The sequence below is a fragment of the Colius striatus genome, chromosome 10 (assembly GCF_028858725.1).
Source record: "Colius striatus isolate bColStr4 chromosome 10, bColStr4.1.hap1, whole genome shotgun sequence".
NCBI classification, from domain to species: domain Eukaryota; kingdom Metazoa; phylum Chordata; class Aves; order Coliiformes; family Coliidae; genus Colius; species Colius striatus.
In genome coordinates this window covers 28,894,839-28,905,102 of record NC_084768.1, presented here as the reverse complement: position 1 = coordinate 28,905,102, position 10,264 = coordinate 28,894,839, and the positions used below count along the sequence as shown (strand labels likewise).

General features: G+C 54.1%; 1 protein-coding gene across 1 annotated transcript; it reads right to left on the bottom strand.

The window, feature by feature from the left end:
* Positions 1–1,152: 1,152 nt before the first annotated feature.
* Positions 1,153–8,560, bottom strand: PDZK1IP1 (PDZK1 interacting protein 1). Its single transcript, XM_062003918.1, has 4 exons — positions 8,455–8,560; positions 4,212–4,323; positions 2,241–2,339; positions 1,153–1,722 (listed from the first exon to the last, which is right to left on the bottom strand). Exons 1-4 carry the CDS (start codon positions 8,525–8,527, stop codon positions 1,650–1,652), a joined length of 357 nt encoding a protein of 118 aa, XP_061859902.1. The 5' UTR covers positions 8,528–8,560; the 3' UTR covers positions 1,153–1,649.
* Positions 8,561–10,264: the final 1,704 nt, after the last annotated feature.

The following is a 10,264-nucleotide window of genomic DNA, read 5'->3' as shown; positions in this document are numbered from 1 at the left end:
TAATGAGAGGCAAAGAAGTGCCTCCACCTCCAACTCCTCAGCTGCCTCTTCTGCAAATGGGCTCCCACACCACCTCCCAAGCCTCAGACCCAAATCCATCACAGCTGCTGTTTTACAGCAGGTGTAAAACTTCCCCTTGCCGATGCTCTGCAGGAAGCAGAGGCACTTTATGTTCTCCTGCCACCTCATCACCCTAGTGTTTGCACAGCCCTGAGCACAGTAGAGGCCCCAAACCACCCTGCTCCCCTCAACCCTAGAGGCCACCAGCAATGCTCTTCTTATAACTGCCTATCCCTTTCCATCCCTCCCAGTCCTGTCCACCTGCAGCCTCGGGCTCTCCTTGATGGCAGATCTCTCTGACCCTTTCCTTACCAGACAAGGGGAGGACCCTGCTCACTTCTTGGGCAACTGATGTCCCAGCGAAGGCCAAGGTCTTACAGGTCTTTTGTTTCAATCTGCAAACCTCTGGCTTGGGAGCACTTGTTTCACCCAGAGCAGCCCAAGCACTTCCCCAAAGCCATCCCCACCACAACCAAAAATGGAGCCTGGTTAATGAACAGCCTGGCAGCAGAAGGATGAACCTTGGCTGGCTGCCCCACAGAGAGCCAACACCATGCACGGCAGCCCTTGAGCCACATCCTGGCAACACTGCTGAATGATTGCCATTCCCAGCTTCCAGCCCTGGGAAAGGTCCCAGTTGGCTGTGGGTCTGTACCCAGTGCCAGTGGGAATCGTGGAGCGCTGCTTTTCACCTGGCAGACAGTGCTGGGAGGTGCTGGGTTGGTGCTGTGCCTCATTTTCCCCATCTGGGAATGCAAGTGAACGCAATGGCATGACGCTCACCTCCCCATATGGCACTTCATGGCTCTGGGGAGGTTAAACACCAAGCAACCCAAAATCCTCCTTTTTCTCTTTCCTGTTGACACACACAAAAATGCTCTTGGCTTCATTCAAGTGAGGAAATAAAGATGGGTCCTACCCAGGAGGGATCACAGGGGAGATGGGAGTGTTGACCCCCATCTAAGAACTCTTCCCACACTGACACCAACTTCCAAGGAGTCCTTCCCTTGCCAAAGTGCTTGAAGGCTGGGAATGCTGTGAGATGCCAGCAAGTCCTTTGGGTGATGAGCAAAACAGCCCTCTTTGCTGTCATATGGGCAACAATTCTCTTTATTGCTCACAGGGCAGATATATACAGGGGAGAAGGTTTGTTCTGGCATCAAAACTCACGGTGTAGGTTGTATAGGGTGGAACAGGGAGGAGAGAGTGGGTTTTCCATCAGCAGTTCCCCAGAGGGTGGCTGGGGGTGTGGAGAAGTCCCAGGCACCCAGTGGGGATCCTTCCATGTCTGGAGCAGGTCAGCACCCTCCTGGGACCAGGGACATGAACCTCACCAGCCAGCAGGAGTGACTGCCAAGCAGGAGACGTGGCACCTCTGGAGCTCTCCTGGGGACTGACAGCAGTCCCTGAGGCAGAAGAGGCCCCACAGGTGGGAAGGGAAAAGATGAGGAGATGGTGGTGCCGTGAAGAGGCCGTGGCACCGTCGTTACACACGGGGGATGCCAGTGCAGAGGGTCCCTGAGAGAATGCCCATCGCCACAGAGGGAAGCAAAGTGAGAGGAGGAAGGAGTGGCCTGGCCAGGGCACTGCTACATGGCCGTGGTGACCACCTTCTCCTCAGGCTCCAGGCTGTTCTCATAGGCGTTCTCATTCTCTTTAGACCTGTATCGAGAGGGAGAAGCACAGTGATGAGCTTAACTCCAGCAAGCCCAGCCTCCCTGAAGCTACCACCAGCCCTGAGCTTGCTGGTGCCAGACATGTATGGGGTGAGGTGTGAGGTGGGGAGGGCGAGAGGGGTTCCCCTGCCAGCAGGAGAGACAAGTGTGGGGTGGGAGTCGCTCCAAATTCCAGCCAGGGCTGGTTTGACAGATATCTGAGTGGTGACCTATGGCCACTTTGGGTGGTTTCCTCTGAAAGATGTGGTGTAGTCTAAGAAAAATGTGGTGTAGCAGGTTGCAAGGTTGTGGGTGCACCACGAGACTCAGCTGCAGGGATGGGGAGAGACCAGAGGAGGGGATACACTGCCTTAGCCTCTGAACGGGATGAAAGCCCCAACACCAGGCACATGGGACACGAGACCCTGAGTGGCAGAAACCATGGCTCTGCGAGCCTGAGCTGTCCCCAGGGGAGTGAAACAGAGTCTGGGAGTCAGGAGGAGGAGGTCTGAGCAAGTCCTTCACCTGAAGTTGGCTGCAGCAGTTCCATATCTCCCTTCATGGCCGTTGGATATGACAGAGTCCCGCTTGTCCTCAACACTCACCACCTCGTCAACATTGTCCCTGGAGGGGGAGAAGAGAGAAGCTGAGGCAGAGCAATGATTTGCTATGCCATGGAGCAGCTGACAATGGTGATGGCAGAGAGGAAGGGACCGCTCTGATGCCACACCTGGATGTGTGATCCTGGCCTCAGACACCCAGCTCAGCCCCATCCCAGCAGGACGTGGGCGAGGAGAGGTGTCTTCACGGAAGGTTTTCAGGGCTGTACCCGTAATACCAACCCCTGGCTCTGGAGCTGGTACTCCCAGTGCCAAGCTGGCAGTCAGCAAGACTCATTTGTCAATACATGGGATTGTTTTCTCCCACTAACAGGTCTTTCCAGTCTTCTTCTGTGTAATCTGTTGCAAAATAGTCTCCTACGGGTCTCAACTGACACAAAGAGAAATGTGCAGGCTCTGCTGCTGCCACAGCCCTGGTGCAGGAGGGATGCACTCATGTGCATCTGCATGTGCAAAGCCAAGCAGCTTTCTCTCAGATGCGAGTCTGGATCATTTGCAGAAGGAACCATGGGGCAGGAACAGTCTGTTTGACCTCAGCTGGAGCCTAAAAGCTCAGCTCTGGAGTGAGCCCGTGGCCCAAATGCTGCTGCATGGATTTAGCTGCAGAGGGTGGGTGCAGATCCAACCTTCGTGCACATCTCTCCTTCCTCCAGTGCTCACCCAAGGGCAATTTCAGAGGAGCATTTTCCAAGGAGCAGAGACTGGCAGAGACAGGCAGCAGCTTGAGCTGATAGCTGCTGTCAGAGTGACAGTGCAGAGCTGGCAGTGTGCCAGGCTGCCAGCCTCGCTGAAGAGAGGCCAGATTAATTTAAACAAGCTGCCACCTCCCTCAAGCTCTTCTGAACATCCTCTGCCTCCAGCCTGGGGAGAGACAGCCAAGGACCCAGGGACAGAGGTGGGGAAACACCATCCTTGCCTCCCACTCCATGGGCTGAGGGCTCTTCCAGTTTGAGGACAAAGGCTGGTCTTCGGGAAACAAAGACTGTAGTTGAAAATCAGACCATATAAATATAGAGACACTGCATTATGCACTGGCTCTGAGTGCACCCCAAAGGGCCCCCTTTAAATGCATCTGGGGCAGAAGCTAACTTGCTGAGCATTGGGGTACAACCAAGTCCCCACCTCCTCAGCCCAGAGAGGCTGCAGGGATATGCAGGTCCAAGAAGACTCCAGCATCTTTGGGTGCAAAGCCCAAAGTACCTGTGCTGCTGCAGAGGAACCAGACTACAGGGCACTTCCAATCTTCATCCCATCCTGACTTTGGGCTCAGATTCAAGATCAGGTTAGTACAACTGAGCCAGTTAGTCTGGGTGGGCTGAGGAGGAGCTGCAGCCTGTGGCTTTGTGTGGCTGGCAGCAGGCAAGAAGCAACTGATCCCACAGAGCTGTTTGATGAATAAGGCCACCTCCTTTGCCTGTGCCATGGGTCCAGGTGGAGAGTACTGACGTGGGTCAGCTACCTCCCTCTTCTCCCAGCAACTTTCAGTGGCCTTCTGATGACTTGGCTCAGTCTGCTTTGCAAACAAAGCTGGTTTGGGATTGTTTTCCCATGGATACAAGGCACCTGGAAACTGTACCCCAAATCCAGGGGAAACCAGGCTCAGGCCAATCCCCTGAGACACGTGCCCCACATTAAGCAGCCATTAAGTACTTTCTGACCTCAGCAGAGAAGGATGCAAGCTCACACCTGGCAATAAGTAACAGGGAGCAGAGAGCAAGACAGGGAGAAGAGGACAGGGAGCCTTTGCTCTCCTCACCTGGCTCCCAGCACAGCGATCACGATGTTCCCAGCCCTGGCACGTGGACACAGGCTGCTGGAAATGACCCGTGCAGAGGCAGATAAGCCCAACCCCAAGTCCCAGGGCTCTCACACTTACCCTTTCTTCTTACACCACAACCTATTGACCACAAAACCAATGGCCACCAAGACCAGAAACACAGCCACTGCGATGACACCCCGTGCCCACGGCTGGATGCTGCCCTCGGCTGCTGCAAAAGAAACACAAAGAGGACACGTGTTAGAAGTACATCCTCAGGCTTGATCTGCTGGGCTGATCTTCTCCCATCCACCTTCACCAGTGTCCAGCCAAGAGCCTGGTCCTACAAAGCCAAGCAGAGTGTGTTTCTTGTTAATCCAGGCAGGCTTACCTGGGTGATACCATTGAAATAAAGTGCAGATAACAGCAGTTTTGCTGGTGTTTGCATATGGAGCATGGTGCCTTGCAGCTTTGAGGCCCCACATATACATACATACATATACACAGGGCAGTGCAAGTGGCTCTGGGATGGGGGGACAAATGGCTGGCAGACATGGAGGGATGTTTGCCCAAAGTGGCAGGGGAGAGAAGGCAGAGGAGCTTCAGTAAGCTGTTTATTCTCCATCCACTGATGCCATAGACATCTTTCCCAGGTTATTTTCCAAGTACTGCCTGGTAAAATAAGGACTCTGCAACAAGGAAGGCTTGAAATTCAGTTGTCACTCTCACAGCAAACAGTTGCTGGCGTGGATTTCAGTAAAACACAGCATTCAACAAGTTTCCAGAGCAGCAAGTTAATTTATGACGGGAAATTGAAGGCTGAAGCATTCAGAGCAACAGCCCACAGCGCAAAGGCCAGGCAGGGCTGGCGGGGGGCCAGGCAGCTGGGGGGGGCAACAGGCAGCTGGGAGCCATCCACAGCATCCACAGCCTCCCTGGGGTAGGATGCACTCACAGGTTCATTTTTCTCTAGCCAGACCTACATCTGGCCAGGGATGGGAAGGCTGTGAGATGTAGTCTTCAATGCTGCTCAAGGACAGGGCAATGAGAAGAAGAAACCTTGCTCTGGTCCTTGTGGGATGGCTGCTCCATGGGGCAATGGAGCATTCAGGTGTAGTAAAACCCATCCTTGAGCGTTGTCCCATCAGCACCCAAAGGAAACCTTGTACTTGCAGACACACCCTGTGGGATTTAATCACTGTTTACTTAGGCACAGCTTTTCTTCTGCTGCTGATATAAACAACAACCTCCGTGCATGAAACGAGCCCCTGCTGCATAGGCAAGAGGGGGCAGGTGGAGGATGCTCCCCACCAGCCCCAGCAGCAGCCTCTGAGCACTTGGACCACTGCCACAAGCACCCATGAGACTGAGCAGCCCCAGGACGAGTGCATTTGTACTGACTCAAGAGCTTTACACTAGCTGAACACTTTATCTGTCTCATGGGAGACAAATCTACTATAAACAGCAAATAATCTTTACTAGCAGCGATAAAGGTGGGTTGTTATGTGCTCCACATGTGCAAACACCCCATCCACAGCCACTGCTCACAGCCTTCATCTCCTTGCTCTGGTTTTGGGGAGGGGAACTGTCTTTTGTCAAGACCTCCAGCTGCTTGAATGCTTGCTGCTAGAGGCTTTTCTTTAAAACACAAAACAACACAAAACAAAACACAAAGCTCTTTCTTCCCTCTTGGAAGTGAAATCAGCCTGGTGACTGATGCACCACCTGTGCAAGTCTGGAAAGTGGTGGTACCTCTTGGTGATCAGCCCTGTACAGCAGCCTTCAGTCCCCTCACCTCCCCACAGAAACACTTCTCGTGTTTACTGCGAGGTCCTGGGGCCAAAACTCAAGCAGGAGGAATTCAGGTGGAAATTCCCTCTTGAATCAGCGTTTCAGCTGAAATCCCACCACATCAGCAGCCTGCTGGTGCCACTACGGGGTAGGGGGACATGGCAGTGAAGAAGAGCAGAGTTTTGTCCCCTCCTGCCCCTCCTGATGAGCAGGGATGCTCCCACCAAGGCTGCACACCAGCCCCGTGGGTGCAGCCCCGAACACTCCAGGCTGAGCTTTGGCCCTCTTCATTTCCTCCCTCACTCTGCCCTTGGCTGTTATCTCAGTCACATTTCTTTATTAGTTCTGGTTTATTTTTCCTGCCAGGAACAGAGTTTCCAGCCTAAGAAGGGATGATTAGGTCCAACCCTCAGTGAGGTTTCTGCCGGGTTTAAGAGAGTTCAAGGTCAACAGATGAATGAAGTCAGCAATGACTGAGATGGCAACATTTGCATCTCGTGATCCTCAAGCGAAAGAGGAAAGGAGATAAGTGGCAGAAAACCTCTGAGCAGCCACGTTCAGGAGGTACTGTATGTTTTTGCAGGTGAAACCTCACTCAGATGGCTGTTTCCATCAGGTTTCACAGCATTCAAAGCCAAAAGGAAAAATACCGAACCAAAATCAAATGGTTCTGGCTTTGACAGAAAGGGAAGGGAAAGGATGGAAGGGAAGGTCAGGATGGAAGAGGCATGGGAAGCAGGCAGAGGCAAGAGCTTGATAGCATCTTCCTGGGGACTGAGCATGCAGATGACAGCCCTGGGGGACACCTCCTCAGAGGAGCTGCCCCGCCAGGAGGGATATGCAGAAGGGTGAGTCTCACCTGTGACAGTGTTCCTGGAAAAATGCTTTACCGGGGCTGTCCCTCCTGGGACTGCCTATCCCTCAGGCTCTGCCACCTCAGCTCTGTTTCCTCCCATGACAATGATGGGGTTTTTTTTCTCCCAAACAAGATTAGAAGCCAAAGTACCCAATGTGGGACCTGTTCCCCTTCCCCCCCCCCCCCCGGCAGACAGACGTGTGCCCACTCATCTGCAGCTACAAATGAGACCAATGTCATTGCCCATACAAGCCCTTGCATGCGCTGTGACTCTGTTTCCACACTCTATGGCTGCTCTGAAGACACACATCTGCTTTTTAACACATCTTCCCTGAGTGCTTCCAAAGCACTGGCTGGCCCCTGTCTTCTCCCTTCTCCGAGGAAGCTGTGCCAGGCTCTGAACACCCATGAAAGACTTTGTTTTTTGCCCTTTCCCTCTCTCTTTCCATGCAACTTTCAATCCTGCTGACAGTGGAGACCCCAGACTGTTAAAAACCTTCAGCAAGTTGGTAAACAAGCACAGGAAGAGCGGTCAGGGCTGGGGCATCAGAAGGAGAAAGGGGGAGGGAATTTTCCAGCACTTTGGCAGCATCAGATGAGTTTTAATTGTTGCTCATTATTTGTAGCGTTAGACGAGTCTTCCCACGAACTTCCTAAACAACAACAACAAAAAACCCACCGTGCCCTAGCCATAGGAAGCTTCTGTATTAAGTCTTTGTGAAGGGGACAGGAGGGCAGAGGAAAATGTTTGCTCCCTCGCCCCGGCAATGATCAAAATGACAGATTAACAGGACAACAGGGGAGCGACCCAGCACAGCACTTGCCTGGGGACGAGGGCGAGAAGAAAGAAGGAAAGAAGAAGGAAGAAGAACCTCAAAGCCTTAAGAAAACAGATTACTCACAGGTAAATCAGAGCTGCTTTATCTCCCTGGTAAGCAGAAGAAACAAACCTCGGACAGCTATTTCTGCCTTTGGCAAAACAAGTCGGGAGTCTCCGTGCCCCTGCTGTGCGGGATCTCCCGACCCACCCGACCCATTGCCCAACGATGTGAGTGAGTGCGTGAGCGAGTGCGTGCGTGAGCGAGCGAGTGCGTGCGGGAGTGAGCGAGTGCGTGCGGGAGTGAGCGAGTGAGCGCCTGAGTGCGGGAGTGAGTGCGGGAGTGAGCGAGTGCGTGAGTGCGTGAGTGAGTGTGTGAGTACCTGAGTGAGTGCGTGAATGAGTGCGTAAGTGTGTGAGCGAGTGAGTGCGGGAGTGAGTGCGGGAGTGAGCGAGTCCGTGAGTGAGCGAGTGCGTGAGTGAGTGCGTGAGGGAGTGTGTGAGTACCTGAGTGAGTGCGTGAATGAGTGCGTAAGTGAGTGAGCGAGTGAGTGCGGGAGTGAGCGAGTGAGTGCGGGAGTCCGTGAGTGAGCGAGTGCGTGAGTGAGCGAGCGAACGAGTGAGCGCGGGAGCGAGCGAGTGCGGGAGTGAGCGAGTGCGGGAGTGAGCGAGCGAGTGCGGGAGTGAGTGAGTGCGGGAGTGAGCGAGCGAGTGAGCGAGTGCGGGAGTGAGTGAGTGAGGGCACAGCTGAGGCTCAGGCAGGAGCTGGGATGTTTTTTCCATCCTCGTTCCTCAGTGGTCCCTCGTCCCCAGAGCCACCCCTCGGCGCGGCTGGCAGCAGCCCGGCACCCGGCGCTCCTCGCCGCTGCCTGAGTTTCGCGGGCCGAGGCCGCGCTTACCTTGCTGGCAGCGGGCGGGCTGCAGCGCCAGGAGCAGCGGCAGGAGCAGGCCGAGGAGGCGGCGGGCAGCCATGGCGGCGGGCGGCGGCTGTGCGGCTGGAGCGGCGGAGCGCGGGCTGCTGGGCTCGGCCTCCCGCGGGAATGAGCCGCCTGGTCAATTATCAAACGCCTTAACGAGGGAGGCTGATGCACATACCTGCGTATTCAAATCCTGCGGCGGGAAGGGCTGGAAGGAGGCGCTTCTTTCTTTCTCTCTCCCGAGGAGGTCGCTGGGGGAATTTGCCGCACGGCGACTCGAACCTGACAATGCTCTTAAGGCGTGGAACGGGACTCGGCCACGAAGGCTTTGCATCAGCCCAGGAGGAAGAAGCTACACCCAGGAGGGTGGATGTCTTCCCCAGGGGCACTTGGGCAACACGGCTGAGCAGGAGCTGGGTGTCCCCCGAGTCCCCCTCCCTGCAGCGGGACAGCCGGGGGGTCCAGCGATGCCCCAGCTCTCCCACCCCACGGGACCCCAGCTCCTGGGGATGCAAAGAGCTGCCCCACACGGCCCCCACTCGTGCTTTGCTTTTCAGCAAGTGTGGGTAACAACCCATCAAAACACGTTTGTGGCTTAGAACCGTACGTTTAATCAAGCAGACTCAATGCCTTCCACACTCATGTCATGGAGATACTGTTAAACACAACAAACAGGGCTCATTTTATTGAGCCTTCAGGGATGCTTCCAGAATTTCTTCAACTCCAGAAGACCTGCAGCAGATAGCCAGGCTGGCCCTCCACATCACTTGCACAGATGCTGTGGGTCAGGGAAGGCTGTAGGTTCTGACTTCAGCAGCTTCCCAGCCCACGCTAGGTCTGGATGGCTGACAAGTCCACTCTGCAGAAAGAATAAAAGCTATTTGGCCTTGTGGTTGTGCAACTTCAGTTATTCCTGAGAGAAATCTTGAAATTGTAAGCCAGTGGTTTCATCATCACTCTTGCTTGTGAGCTCTGTGGGGCAGAGACTCTCCTGCTGCACCTGGCAAAGAAGTGCCGTGACAGGGGCATGCCCATAGTGAGGCCCTGTAAAAGCAATCTAATCCTGTTACAGAGCCAAAGCAATGGCTTGCAAGGAAATAAAAATGAGAGTAAGCTTTGGGTACTCCATGACTTGCTTCCCCATCATCCATCCAGGAAAGCACACAGAGCTTGCCATCTTTGCTGCCTGCTTGTTGCTTGTCTTTTAGCAAAAGCCCAGCAAACACCCTAGCTGTTTAAAGGAGAAGCCTTATCAGCAGATCAGAAGTCCTAGAGAAGCCCTTGGAAGATTCAAGGTCTTAGACATTTCTCTGTTACTGCTATCACCCTCCAGCCCTGCCTGAGGCTGCAGCAGGTTGCTAATGGAATTCCTCCTGGTCCTCCTCTACATGTACTCCAGGTTGTCTTCTCACCCCAGGGCTCTGCTCAGCCCAACCCCACAGACCCTGGGCTGATTTTCCAAGGATAGGGATGTCTCAAGGACCCACCAGTATCCTACACTGTGCCAAGAGGGAGAGATGTGACAGAGCAAAGCCAGAGATGAAGGCAGGGCCACTGTGTCTTCCAGACAGAGGACTCACTGTCAGCTCCCTCCTGAGGAGCAAATAACACTTCACCATTGCACATTGCCAGATTTATAGGTATTTTAAGGAAATCTAATTACTTAATTGTTTGGGGCTTACTGATGAGGCCAGAGAATCACTGGTTTGCTTATCTCAGAGCTTCTCTGTGCTCCAATGCATCACTTTTAGCCTGGGGCAGCCTTTAGGAAGGTATGTGGCACCTGCATGGT

Bases quoted from the DNA above. Each gene is read 5' to 3' on its own strand.
- PDZK1IP1 (XM_062003918.1), bottom strand. From the start codon at position 8,527: ATGGCTGCCCGCCGCCTCCTCGGCCTGCTCCTGCCGCTGCTCCTGGCG. The intron at 2,340-4,211 runs GTAAGTGTGAGA...CTCCCCCTCCAG, and splicing joins TTGTGGTGTAAGAAGAAAGG to GGACAATGTTGACGAGGTGG. The intron at 1,723-2,240 runs GTGAAGGACTTG...CTCTCGATACAG, and splicing joins ACTGCTGCAGCCAACTTCAG to GTCTAAAGAGAATGAGAACG.